This window comes from Curcuma longa, chromosome 14, assembly GCF_044706935.1.
Source record: "Curcuma longa cultivar G26 ecotype Majalengka, Jawa Barat chromosome 14, ITB_CL_G26_1.1, whole genome shotgun sequence".
Lineage (NCBI taxonomy): Eukaryota > Viridiplantae > Streptophyta > Magnoliopsida > Zingiberales > Zingiberaceae > Curcuma > Curcuma longa.
Window position 1 is genome coordinate 10,981,734 of NC_133874.1, and position 13,842 is coordinate 10,995,575.

General features: G+C 38.9%; 1 protein-coding gene and 1 pseudogene across 1 annotated transcript; both read right to left on the reverse strand.

Annotated features, from left to right (window-relative positions):
* Window positions 1–965: 965 nt before the first annotated feature.
* Window positions 966–3,073, reverse strand: LOC141844931 (protein HOTHEAD-like). Its single transcript, XM_074732913.1, has 4 exons — window positions 2,285–3,073; window positions 1,811–2,205; window positions 1,244–1,728; window positions 966–1,168 (listed from the first exon to the last, which is right to left on the reverse strand). The coding sequence occupies exons 1-4, from the start codon at window positions 3,030–3,032 to the stop codon at window positions 1,126–1,128; spliced, it is 1,671 nt and encodes a 556-aa protein (XP_074589014.1). The 5' UTR covers window positions 3,033–3,073; the 3' UTR covers window positions 966–1,125.
* A 2,568-nt stretch (window positions 3,074–5,641) lies between these two features.
* LOC141845157 (cytochrome P450 85A1-like) lies at window positions 5,642–11,484 on the reverse strand (annotated as a pseudogene).
* Window positions 11,485–13,842: the final 2,358 nt, after the last annotated feature.

Here is a 13,842-nt window from a genome sequence, read left to right on the forward strand (position 1 = left end):
GCTTGCAAACTTAATTCACCGAATAGAGAAGCAGAGCCTATAAATAGGCCTTTTACAGTAGAATGTTTCAACCTTATCTCCTATTTAATAGGATCTAAAAGCTAATCGATAAACTGAAATTAGGATAAATTATGACGTGGATAAAACTTCTAATAGATAAAACTTTAAATCTTATCAATAACATCCCTCCAATTGAACGCGTTTAATTAAAAGTGGGGTGGGCCAGCCTCCTAGCTGGCCCACCCCACATATATTTTTTTATTTTTTAATTATATTTATTAAAATGGTTAGTTTTAACGGCTATTTTAAAATTAAATAAAATTTTATTAACAGTTAGTTTTAACTTTTATTAAAAAGTTATAAATTTTAAAATTAAAAATTGAATAAAATGGTTAATTTTTTAACAGCTAGTTTGAAATTTTATCTATAAATATCCATCAATGTGTACATATATTTTCATTTCAACTCACTATATTCTCTAATTTTTTAACAACTAGTTTGAAATTTTTAATATTATTTTTTAAAATAATAAAATTATTATTTTTAAAGTAATATTATTATTAAAAATAATAATTTTAATATTTTAAAATATTTTTAAAATATATTTATTTAATATGATATGATTTTAAGATGATTGAGTGGACGGTGGAATCCATAAATAATAATGTTAATGTTAAAAGGAATGTAAATAAAAAAGATATGTTATTATAAATAGTATGTGGCAGTGAACTCCATACTTTTTAATAAGGTAGAGAGTGTTATAATGGGAGTAGATTGTGGATGCTCTAACTGCTACATGTAGCTACATGCACGTTCTAGTACTTGTATTGTACTCTTAACAAGCATCATTAACCAAATTACTGGATAAATAAATCTTTCTGAAAATAAAATCGAATGCCATGTTACAATATTGCCCTGGCAAATGCTGATAGATATCATTCATGCTCAATCAAGAGCATCGAGGTAATTAGAAAGCAGAGCTAAAAACTCTCTTTCCAAAGATTGATATAAACTATTATTGGCAGATCTAATCAGTGAAATTTAAGAGCATGAAGAGGTAATTAGAAAGCAGAGCTAAAAACTCTCTTTCCAAAGATTGATATAAACTATTATTGGCAGATCTAATCAGTGAAATTTAGGCCCTTTCAGCATCTGAACTCCCATGTACCTACACAAGGAACAATGTCAAATTGAAGTACATTGAATCAGTTCAAGAATTTTAAGATGAAGTTGAATTATATACCTTCCTAACATCATGACAGTAGCTTGTGGGTTTGTTCCTGGAGAGAAAGTGAAGGTAGATCCGTCGATGATCCTGAGAGCATCAACTCCAAGCACTTTGTAGTCATGGTCGACCACTTTTCCCACTTGGCATCCGCCATGGTAGTGCCAGATCGTCATCACAAGGTCTTTACAGTATTGCTCCAGTGAAGTGGAGTCATTGGCATTCCTTGCTCTTAAATTCACTGCTACACTTGCGGAAAGGGCTACCAAGCTCTGCACCGACTGATTCGGGTACCTGAATCTCGACAAAGCTCTCGAATCGATCACTCTTTCAATTGTCCTGAGGGCCGCGACGCATGTCTGAACATCCTCAGCTTCCATGAAGTAATTGAAGGTGACTAATGGATTCTCTTCCGGGTCGCGATTCCTCAAGCGAAGGAATCCTTGAGAAAGAGGGCGTGCCAACTTCTCAAGTATCGTACCGCCTTGAAATGAGTAGCTAATCTGGCACATGCATATTAAAGAATTGATGTGAGATGAGATCGAAGAACTACTGTTTGTTCTGTTCATTTGATGTTACGTGTACCGGTGAAGTTGCAGCAGGCACGGCAGAGTTGCCTGCCAAAAGGGCAGCGGCCAAGTTGATGCCGGTCGCGGACTCCACGTAGTAGTCCGGCCGGATTCCGACGACTTGCACCGATGTGATCTCGAGTGGTTGCGGTGAAGGGACGATGATGGCGTTCAACGGGTTGTCGGACATGCCATAGCCGACCAGCGGCTGATCCAGCACCACCTCGATGCCTAAGGACTCGAGGTGGGGAGCAGGGCCAATTCCGCTCAACATGAGCAACTGTGGGCTGCCGAGGGCGCCGGCCGACAGTATAATTTCGCCGGAGGAGGAATCCTTGAGGTAGGCCTCGTGCACGTTGCCAGCTTCATCCTTATATACTACACCATATGCCTCCGGCGTATGTTTCCTTCCTGCGATCAGACCAGAGCATTCATCAATATCACTATAATTGCGACGAATATTTATGATCGATCTTTTCGGAGGAAGCACCTCTATTCCTGAACAAGATCCTCTGCGCCGTGGCGCGCAAGAGCACGGTGATCCTGTCAGGGTCTGCGTACTTGAGCAGATCGGCGGCGGTGTGGCGGTGGCCATTTTGATCGAACGTCGTCCCTCCGATCTTCGTCCCGGGTAAATGATCGTAAGTGAAGCCATTGTCCGGCGTCACTCCGGACTCGAGGAGCCCTGCCATGAACGCCGACGTCCAACCCGTCAGCCGAGGCCTGAACGCCACCTCTTTCTCAACCCAATGGAACGACGACTCCACAAGCTCCGGATTCAGCCCCATCTCCTCCACCTCCTGCAGGCTGGCGCGCGAGTAGAACCCGGCGTTGATGCAGGTCCCGCCGCCGAGGCAGCGCGCCCGCGCGTTGATGACGCCGTCCGTGGAGACGAAGCGCTGCGCCGGGGAGGTCGGGGTCAGGTACGCAAGGTTCTGGACCAACAAAGCGAGCTCGGAAACGTTGGGATTCCCGTAAGGCGAGCCGCCTCTTTCCAGCACCAGCACGTCGAATCTCTCCGACAGAGTAGCGCCCAAGGGGCAGCCGGCCGTGCCCCCGCCGACGATGATGTAGTCGTGGTACGACACTCGCGGGGCCTCTGCCGCATGCCTCAAGAAGCTATAGCGTGGCACCGCATCGTGATCAGGAAAACAGAAGCCGAAGCCCTGAAGGCAGAGCAGAAGGACAACCGCAGCGGCAACAGAATTAGTGAGCAATCTCTGCGTCGCCAACTCCATGACTAACCCTACAACTCCACAGATTGGTGTTGGAATATCGATCCTCTCCTCTCCGCTACAGGTACTTGTAGAAACTGATGAGAGTACTGCACGATTTAGGTACTTGTAGAAACTGATGCATGAGCTACAGGAGCAGAGAAAATACGGCGGATATTCCACGAGCAACCTGCTCGACCCAGAATATTATTGTTAAGTTTTGGCAACAAGTCTAGATGGGTCAGTGATAACGCATATGTTATACTACGATTACAATTTAATTACTGAACCCCCTATTGTAATGCAGTTTAGGGCAACTCGGATAACCTCTCAAATAACACAACGATGAATGACAATCTCATAATTTAGTTAACAAATGAGGGTTTGTGTTTTGAGTTTCTAATGCTACGAATGGTAAATGAAACTAAATGCACCTGATAGGACTATAATTCACTAAACTACAAACACGAATGTTATATTACGATTGCATAAAAAGTAACATATGTAGGATCGAAATGTGTGATAGAGGAGAGGGGGGTGAATATCGATCGTAAAAATATTTCTTTTCTTTTGAAAGCAAATCAACTTAGAAATCAGAATGAAACGGAAAATGCAAGCACACAAACATGAGGGGGGGTTATTATTGGGTGTGTCTCTATGTGCGTTTTAAATTTTTATTTTAAAAAAATAAGCAACGAAAGTATAATAAATTAAATTATTACAGCACGTGCATCACACATGTGTAGACATAATTATAGAATTAATTATATAAATAAATTATACCTGTTGGATTATATGAAGCAGAAAGGACATCAACTAGCAACCTTTTGAAAAATTACCTTTAGTCGTATCTATGTCGAGATCTCCATGAGATGACTTCACTAAGTCACGTGTCATGTCTCTGTTTCAATACTAGTCAAAGGAGAGAGACAAAGTGATTCGAGAGAGGACCCACAATTTGATTCAATATTCAGCGGCACAAGGCAACCCGACGATATGAAATGAACTAAATGGAGGCGATGAAGCTATTGTTCAGAGGTCGGAAGGCTAGCTACTGGCGAGCGCTGGGGTAGCAGATCTAATGATGTCGGAGTTCCGACAACAACGCTTGTCAGAACAATATCCTAGGGCATCGGAATTCACTACCGGTGACTGGAACAACAATTGATGTTCGTCGTCGAAGGAAAATCCTATCAACTATGATTGTCGACTACTACACCCGGAGCCCAGTGGCTGGCCAACGGAGGAACGAGGGGTCGGAGGAGACAACGATGGAAGGTCCACCAGTGGCACTGTTGGATGGTGGCAGTGTTGCTTCCCCTTGGTGGTCAGCGACGGCAAGGAGGAGAGGGAGAGAAGAAAGGATCAAAAACCTAACCCTTAAATTTTTATCCCAAAGATAATTTTTTATTTTTCTTTCTAACTAGATTTATTTATAGATATTCTAACTGATTTAATTAGCAAATCCAAACCCGCATATGCTAACTCAAAACTCAAACCATTAGTCATAGATTTGGTTTGAGACCAAACTATGTTAGTTTGAAATCAAACCACTTTTTAATTAAAACTAAACTAATTTAGTTTATAATTAAACTAAAGAGCATCTAATTCATCTTCAAAAGACGTGACCTATTCGTGCTTCCGTTCTGATAAAATTTCTTTCATATTTGTCTGTCGTCTTGTCCGATTAGATTCTATCTCTCTCAATTTGAAAATTCAATTCTCAAACTTATTTTATATCTTTTAGATAAACTCGTAGTGTGTGTGATCTTATAGGTTCCTGATTTATATTAGTGTCCATAATTAACCATTAATTATGGATTGATCATTAGTGATGTTGGGATCGTCCCGGTGTAATGCGCGTATTTACACATTTCACAAACGTGAGCAGTGGAAATAAATAAATAAATAAGTTAATTATTACATAATATACGCATGCAAAACAGGAAATAACATGTACAAAGTATGGCAAGAAATTAAAATTTTTATATAATATAAAATATTCTATGCGTACCTCTCAGATGACGTCAAGCGGGATTGACATCAATCGAGCGTCCTTATCGAAGTCCCACCTCTACTGGTGATCTACGCCAAGCTCTCATCCGGACGGCTTCAAAAGTTACATGTCACATCATCATCTTCGGTACTAGTCGATGATCGATAACGATCGATTCGAGAGAAAAATCTAATTTCAGAAATCACGCAATAATGTTTGTCGCAATCATTTTTGAGGCTTTCTAACTATCACCAGGAATCGTATTCTCGGTGTAGTTTTTAAAGGTCAACCTTTAACCGCTGACTTAGGGCAAATTGTCAAAACCTTTATGACGTTGATGGAATTTTTTTTGAAACCTTCACAAGCTCCCGAGAAGTAAACAAAAGGGCCCGATCTTTCTTCTCCGACAACCACCAACTGACTTCTCACGAAAGGAGAAACCCTACATCAGTGATGTTCCAGCCGGCTCTTACTGCTTCGCTGGCAAGACACAAATTGGAAGCAAGAACAGCTAAGACACTCGGGTTCCCATTCCCTTCAGTCCTAAAAGAGAATCTATTGCTTTATTATCATTCATTGAGTATAATACACTATGATAAGTCATGGTATTGCCTTATTGATGGCTTATCTCCCAATGTCAACTTATTATATTTGATACAAATATGTGAAGCCCATTGGGTGCTTCTACTCTTGGAAATTTCAGTAATTTGTTTTCTCCAACTTCTTCCCATCTGCAACGACAACACCATGAATTGTTATTAGACTATCTAAGAGTGGTTTGCATGATCAAATACGAAAATTGTCAGAATAAGTTTGGATAAAGAAGTACATTTTCAAAAGGAAATTGAGTTAATCAATCCTCCAAAGAGACTGCTGCATAGTCTACTCAATTTTGCAAATGAATGATGGTACATAAGAGCATAGAATACCTGTACATGGTTGTAAAGTGATGAAGAAATACTGCTACTACTACAATTCCTAGTTCCTTTCCTGGGCACAGTCTGGCACCTCCTCCAAATTGCATAAATAGATGGTTGGCCTCCAAATTTTGATCCTGTAATGAGAAAAAGAAGAAATGTAACTCAGCCCCACTCAGTTCAAAAGCAGGAGCTCATTCTTTCTTACCATCCATCTCCAAGGATTGAATTTAAGTGGTTCTGGATACAAAAGGGGATCATAGTTCTGCTCTCTAAGATAGACATAGATTCTCCAACCTTTGGGAATGATAAATCCTGATACAGGTAGAGAAATTTCAATAGTTATTTGGATGATTAGATAGTATTTTCCCATAAAAAATAAATAAGACCACTTTATCAAAAGAATATGAATTATCAGATCGCAAAGTTCACCTTCCAATTGTGTCTCCTGGGTTGTTTTTCTTAGCAATCCATTCACAACAGTTGCTAATCTCAAAGTTTCAAAAATGACCTGCAATGTTTCATAAACGATAAGCTATTTCCTGCTACAAGGGAAACTAATAAGCGCATGAAGATGAACTAGTCCACTAACCGAACGAGTAAAATTCATTGATTTGTAGTCATTCCAGTCGATCACTTCATTTGGCGAATTCTTCTTCCTGATGGCAGATTGTTCATTCTAAAAAAAATATTCAGTAAGAATTTTTTGGAATAGAAAAAGTTGTCACCAAAAGTATCAATAATTATGTTACCCTCAATTCTTCAAGAACTTCTGGGTGATCATGGAGGTACTTGACAGTCATCATTATAGTAGTCGAAACAGTTTCAAAACCGGAATATATGAGAGTAATGATGAGATCAATAATCTGTTCATCCGTAAGATTTGGTTTGTTTGTTTCGTTACTGTGCAGGAGGGCATCAAGCATGTCATGTTGAGATTCTCCAAGAGAAGATCTTCTCTTCTTTATTACTTTTTCCAATATGCTAACCACCCTTCTCCTAGCCTGCAAAAAATGATCCATGACGATAAAAATAGTCAAAGTGTCGGTAACTATAACCTCAATCGCCCTTTTAGTACCTGGATTCCGCGACGATAGCTTGTGCCAGGAAAGTTTAAAGGTAAGGAAATTGTTCCTAGGACAAGCTTCATGATATCAAATCTTAGAGAATTGGCCAGTGGACCGATTTCAACGCTGGCAATCAGCTTCAACGATGAATTCAACCACAGCTAGACCATCAACAATCATATGTTAAGTTCCAAAGGCTATCCGGAAGCAAATTCATAAACATAAATTCAATGGCACGATGGCATGTTATTGTGTGAGGACTGAAAGTTGTTAAATACAAAGTACGGTTATGAATGATGTGGAGGCTACAAACCTCCTTGGATTCCTCCTGAATGTCGATAACTTTGTGATTCCAGCGACAAAGGTAGGATCTCATGAATTCATCAATCTTGGGGAGGAGTTGGTCCCTGATGGCTGTGGGACCAATAAGTGCGAGCATAGCATTCCTCATGGCCTTGTGTTGGGGACCATGTACTGCTGCAATGTTCCACTTCCCCATTATATCCAACATCGATTGCGGATATCCAGGCACCAGGCCCTTGTTCTCATTCATCAAGACGTGCCTATTAACGTCTGGTTCTGTGCATACCACTGTAGGAGAACCTAATATATGTGTTCTGAACAGATTCCCATACCTGATACATATCAGGCCAAATAAGTACGAACATGTCGTTGTAGAAGTTGTAAGATAAATTAAGGAAGCAGAAGCCAAATATGCATACGAATATATATGTTTTCATAAGCCTTTTAGATTGGACTTGATTTGCCATATCAATTAAGATTGCATGCATGATTGGTGCTGCAGGACCACAACTATCTTCTCCTTGGGGAATTCAATAGAAGAGAAACGAAAAACAAATAAATCGAGAAATCGACAACCCTAAACTCAAATACTGAAGAACCAGCAATCGACACAACCAGGAATACCCAAACCCTAAACTCAAAGGTCAACCTATACTCAACGACGACTGAACAATCGACAACTGAACAATCGACACTCGAAGCCCAATCCCAACTCCAACCCGTATTCAATCTAAGTTACGAAAGCTCCAGAGGTTACTCAACTCCAACCCCAAGCTATGGAATTCCGCTCTCTGTCCTGAAGGATCACCCATACTCTATACTATACTCCCTGAAGGATCACCCATACTCTATACTATACTCCCTGAAAGCTCAACTCAAAGGACGAACGATAGTGACCATACTTAAAGAGGTTACGAAACTCAATTCAAGGGTTACCCTACCTATACTCAACGACAAACGAAGCCCACTATCAACTCAAACCCTTCTCTCGACAACCCTTTGAAGCGGAATTCAATCTAGCAATCGACACACAAACAGATCTTTCTATACAATACTCAAGAGCGGACTCAATGAAAGCACAAGAGGGCTATCCTGCCCTCCCCTCTAGAGGAATACTAAAAGCGAACCCCTCCGGCTATGCCATTGACAGGTATTACTAAATAATTGAATCAAGAATCCAGGAAAACAGCCGAGCTGATGGGAGCATATACAAGTTCATACCTGAGAAAGATACTTAAGCAAAGGGTCCCTAACCCCGACCCTGAACAGCGAAGCTGATTGGAACATATTTCTATACGATCTTTCTTTCAATTCAATTATACAACAACAGGTGCCCCACCCCCAACCGGAAAACCCCAACTCTTTTCTTTTCCAACCCGAACTCGAAATGCCAAGCTTCATGCCAGAATCCTCCTTTCCGGGCATATGTCTGTCTTTGTTATCGTCAGGTTGTTTGAACGATCGGGTCTGCAGTTGACTCCTCTTCCATTGACTCCTTTCCTTTTCCTTCCTCTGCTTCGGTTTCTCTACCTGCCGCAAGGGTACTTCAACTGAAGGGTCACCCCAGTTAGTCGTAAATAGCCCCTTTGGCTATTTATCTGCTCTGCATAGCAGAGGTACTTATATTATAGTAAGGCGGATTAGTCTACTTAGTCGTAAATAGCCCCTTTGGCTATTTATATGCCTCTGCGTAGCAGAGGTACTTATCTTATATTATATACAGTTAGTCTACGCCTTTGGGGCTATTTATCTTCTTGGGGCTATTTATCTCCCTTATATTTAGTGGGCGGCTCAGCTCTTCGATTTTATATTTAAGGTAGGGCGTTTCGTTGTCGGATAGGGTTCCTCTCCTTACCCCTGGCACTACCCTCTGAAGGGCTTTCTCGATTCTCCGGGCATACGTGTTTCTTTCGGTACTCGATTTCCTTGCATCTGCCAATCTATAGTAAGGGCGCCCCATGCCATCATTCGCTCTCTACCTGTCATTTGGCTGTCTTTCGGTACTCGATTCTCCGGGCATACGTGTTTCTTTGCAGCTGGCATTTCGCTCTGTACCGCGATACGGGTTTTTCGACTTTAGAGAAATGTTGTTGATGTAGTTGCTTTACGTTAGAAGTCTATATGGTCTCTTTTTCATTCGAGTGGTTATAAGAGATTCGATCATTCCAAGTAATGAGTGCAGTTACTTATATAGGAGAATCAATTTCATTCAAAAGTCAAAAGAGTTTGGCGAGAGAGCTACGCCCAATGCGCTTCACATTAGTGGTCGGATTCTATTTTAGCCAGTGAAGCCGGTCAACGTAAGCCTAAGATTAAGAATGAAAGCAAAGAAATTATGAAGGAGGGGCGTTCACTCAAGTGCGTCTTAGCTATATGCTTAACACATGCAAATGCAACTCGAAATTATAAGATTAAGATAAAGATAAAAGATCAAAAATCTGCAATGATCGAATTTAATCGTCCTCGGGCGTAAAGCGCTCAAGCGCTCCTGGGTTTGGGGCATAGACTGAAGAGACTGACTCATCTATAGACTAGATTATCCATAGACTGAAGAGACTGACTCATCTATAGACTAGATTATCCATAGACTAACATAGAATAGACTGACTTCCATGTAGTGTGCGAGGCTTAGAGTGAATGGCTGCTAAAAAAGAGATAGTACGTAGAGTGCTTTTGAGCGAGGCTTAGAGTGAATGGCTAAAAAAGAGATCTTCCGTAGAGTGCTTTTGAGCGAGGCTTAGAGTGAATGGCTAAAAAAGAGATAGTACGTAGAGTGCTTTTGAGAATGATAGTATAAGAGATAGTACGTAGAGTGCTTTTGAGAATGATAGTATAAGAGATAGTACGTAGAGTGCTTTTGAGAATGATAGTATAAAACAGAAGGAGTATAAATTCATGGTATTGGACCAAAGAAATTACCAGTGTAGACTAAGATGTGTAGGAATGTAAGAGAGATTGAGTGCGTCAATGTATATGATTATAGAGATTCTTTTTGAAGAGAAAAGTCAAGGTCATATTAATCATAGAATACGAGTGAAAAGTATGCGTATTATTAAAAGTATGCGTATTAGAACGAAGTCTACCAGGGCTATGATCTGTACTAAGCTAAGCTTACCCTTATGTACGCCACTTCGGATCAATAGTAGAAAAAGAAGGGGGTAAGGGATTTCACACAACGAAAGTGAATGGCTCCCAACTCAAAAAGTAGAACAGAAAAGTAGAACTCCCAGATTGTCTACAGTTGGATAATTAGGTACATGAAAAAAAAGGGGGAACAGAAAAGGCTAACTAACTGCCAAAGTATGTACAGTTAGATAATAGGGTACAAGCAGGTTGAAGGGAAAAAGAAGAGAGCGTACTCGAACAGAGAACTTGCACAACCACCACCACCTGTCATAAGGGGATGAAGGGAATTAGGATTGTGTAGAGATAGAGTAGCACCGTCTAGTTTGACTATAGATTGGGTAACCAACAAAGCAAAGCAAAAGATTGGGTGACCAACAAAGCAAAGCAAAAGATTGAACAAAGCAAAGCATAGGACTCTTGGCTCCTGAATTCGGGCTATACACCCGCTCACCACTCAAAAAAAGAAGGGTATGTCTCTTAGAATACCTCAGCTAAGAGAATCAGTATACATTTAGGGGTAATGATTGCGTACGATTAGATCATTCGGTTGAACAACCAAGAAAAAAACACGACATATGGGCGGTTGAACAACCAAGAAAAAAACACGACATATGGCCGTTGAAACATCATCAATTCGTTTTTGAATCACTATATTTAATGAAACACACCAGAAAATAGTAATCGACGTGAAAATACTTTATGATGTGATTAGTTGTCCTGCTACCAATTGGCCAATTTAATTAACATGTAAAAGGTATAGAAGCAACACATGATGGGAACTAATCTTTGCGATAGAATATGCATGTAGGATGTAGTGAAGAATAGTGTTCATGCGAGGAACAATTTAGGAGCTAGTTTGAATCCATGCATAAGGAAAGACTAGTAGTGCTCACCGGGCTTTCTGGTTCTTCAAGAAAGAGGGGCCTTGTTTAAGGAACTCCGAAGTCTCGCCTATGAGAGGCCACCCCATCGTCCCTGGAGGTAGACCCTTCTTCCGGTGCCTCACTTCGTTCCATCTAAGCAAGCCACCGCAAATCACAACAGAGGACAATGCCAAGAAGCACCATTGTTTCACATACACATGCAATCAACTATCTCTCTCTCTCTCTCTCTCTCTCGTTGCATGTGTGAGTATTTATAGAGATCCCCTAACAAACAACTACTAAAAAAGAAAGAATTATTGGAAAAAAACTAAAATTTTCTTATTTTGAATAATAAACATGGATTATAGGCTAAAAGAATTTTATCGAATTTTAGCCAGTATTTTATGTTCTGAAAATATCATTTACAGGCCAGTCAAACAAATAGCTATTTTTTTTTAATTTATAGTTTAAATATATATTTAATTGATATTTTTAAAAAAAAATTATTATCCGTTGGTAAATATAAATATATATTTAAGGAGTAATTTTAATTAAAGTACTTACCAAAATATATTTGGTTATTAAATTTAGAAAAAAACTATTATCTATTTTTTAATCTTATCGACCATTTTTATAAAAAAATAGTTGATAAATTTAGGAAAATAATAAAAAATTACCAATCAAATAACTTTTCAGCCAGTATTTTTTAAAGATAATTATTAATTTATATTGATTTAATTTACTCACGCATTAATATTAATGTCCATAAATAAATTTATAAATACTAATTTTTATTAGTAACATATATATATATATATATAATATACTATTCAAAAAGAGTAATAAACTATTCAGAAAAATGACAAGTATAACGTCTTCTTTGTAGGAATTCAGATAGGAAAAGTATCTCCTATGTCTAATATCATGTTCTTGAATCTCATGGTCTAATTGAGTGTATGTCTCTTGCACCATCCTCAACTTTTATTTTAATTTAAATATTTTCGCGTGCAATTATAATCTCTCACATTACATCCATCCATATCTTTGGTGATGGTGTGAGTCACAAACTTATCCACAAACATAACCAAGTGACATGCCCAAATTTAAATTAGCTAGCTGAAAGATAATTACAATTATTTGAGATATTTTTTAATAATTAGTGACCAAGATTAAGCTTGAACAGTAAATTATTGATATAATCTATTTTTGCTAGAAAAATTATCAATAATTCGCTTATAACAAACGTATCTTTAAAAAGGTAGTAATCATTTAGAATGAATTCAAAAGGACTATTTACACTATCAAAGTGGTTGGTACTAGAACCAAGGGTGCATATGGTTTTATTTCTTTCCTTGACTAGAAATTTTTTGTAGGTAATTTTCTTTACATCAATACTATAAAGATTTAAAATACATTTCAAAAGCATATTTAGCTTATCTTTGTATGAAATGCTTAATTCCAACACACCACATGACAGATGGTAAAGGAAAAGCTTTTGGTGGGCATTAGATGTTGGGAGAAAAAAAATTATTTGGGATGAAATGTGAGGTGGCACATGGTATCCACTCCCATGACAGAGGCAAGAAAGAGAGGTTTTTGTGACACCCTTGTTTACCCCGGAGAAGGTACGAAGAGGGCGTACGAAAGAAAAAAAAATTAATTGCATTGAGACTGAAATAATAGATTCTCTTATTTACTTAGCTTAAAAATGATCCATGCACAGATTCACAATGCATTTCAGATATATATATTATATATATTTTTTCATTGATTAAAATTGGATGGAATTGCAGCCAAGGAGACCGCGAACTCTGCAGAGGCCGCAATTCGTGACCGCAGCAGCCGCAAACCATCATCTATCATTCTCTCCTTTCTTCCACATTGGATTTCCCCATTTCCTCTCTCTTCTTTCTTGTCCTTTCACCTATCAATATTTTTCCGCCCACAATTCCTTTTCCTTGATCGTCCACACTTCAGGGTAAACCTTGGCATTTCCATTGATACATGCTTGCCCATTGCATATTTCTATTCCACACCCTCCTTGGAGAATTTTGCTACATAAGATTGCATGATTGAAGCTGCAGGACCACAGCCATCTTCTCCTTATACAATTATGATGCTTTAGGAATTGCAATAATTTATTGTCCATAGCATGACTTATCGTTAAAAAGAACCTTGTAGTTATAGTATCATTGAGGATGCTCACCATTTATTTTCAATAATTATATATATATATATATAATAATGTTTTGATTACTTGTCATCCTATTAAATTGGTCAATTTAACATGCAAAAGGTATTCACAAAGATTCACTTAGTTGGAGATTAATCTTTGCCGTGAAGAACAATATTCATGCAAGGAAGTGCTTAAGAACTTGAATTCATGGCTCACCAAACACTGGTTCCTATTTAAGGAACTCCAATGTCTTGCTGATGAAGATCCTTCTTCCAGTGAGTTACCTAATTCCATCCGAGCAAGCCACTGCAGAGTGCCAAGAGACAGAGGACCAGGCCAAAAATTAAGCACCATTGTTTCACGTACCCAAACCCTAAACTCTTTCT

Excerpts from the sequence above, each read along its gene's own strand:
- LOC141844931 (XM_074732913.1), bottom strand. The coding sequence starts at position 3,032 with ATGGAGTTGGCGACGCAGAGATTGCTCACTAATTCTGTTGCCGCTGCG. Across the intron at positions 2,206-2,284 it reads GATCTTGTTCAGGAATAGAG|GAAGGAAACATACGCCGGAG; the intron begins GTGCTTCCTCCG and ends GTCTGATCGCAG. Across the intron at positions 1,729-1,810 it reads TGCCTGCTGCAACTTCACCG|ATTAGCTACTCATTTCAAGG; the intron begins GTACACGTAACA and ends TGCATGTGCCAG.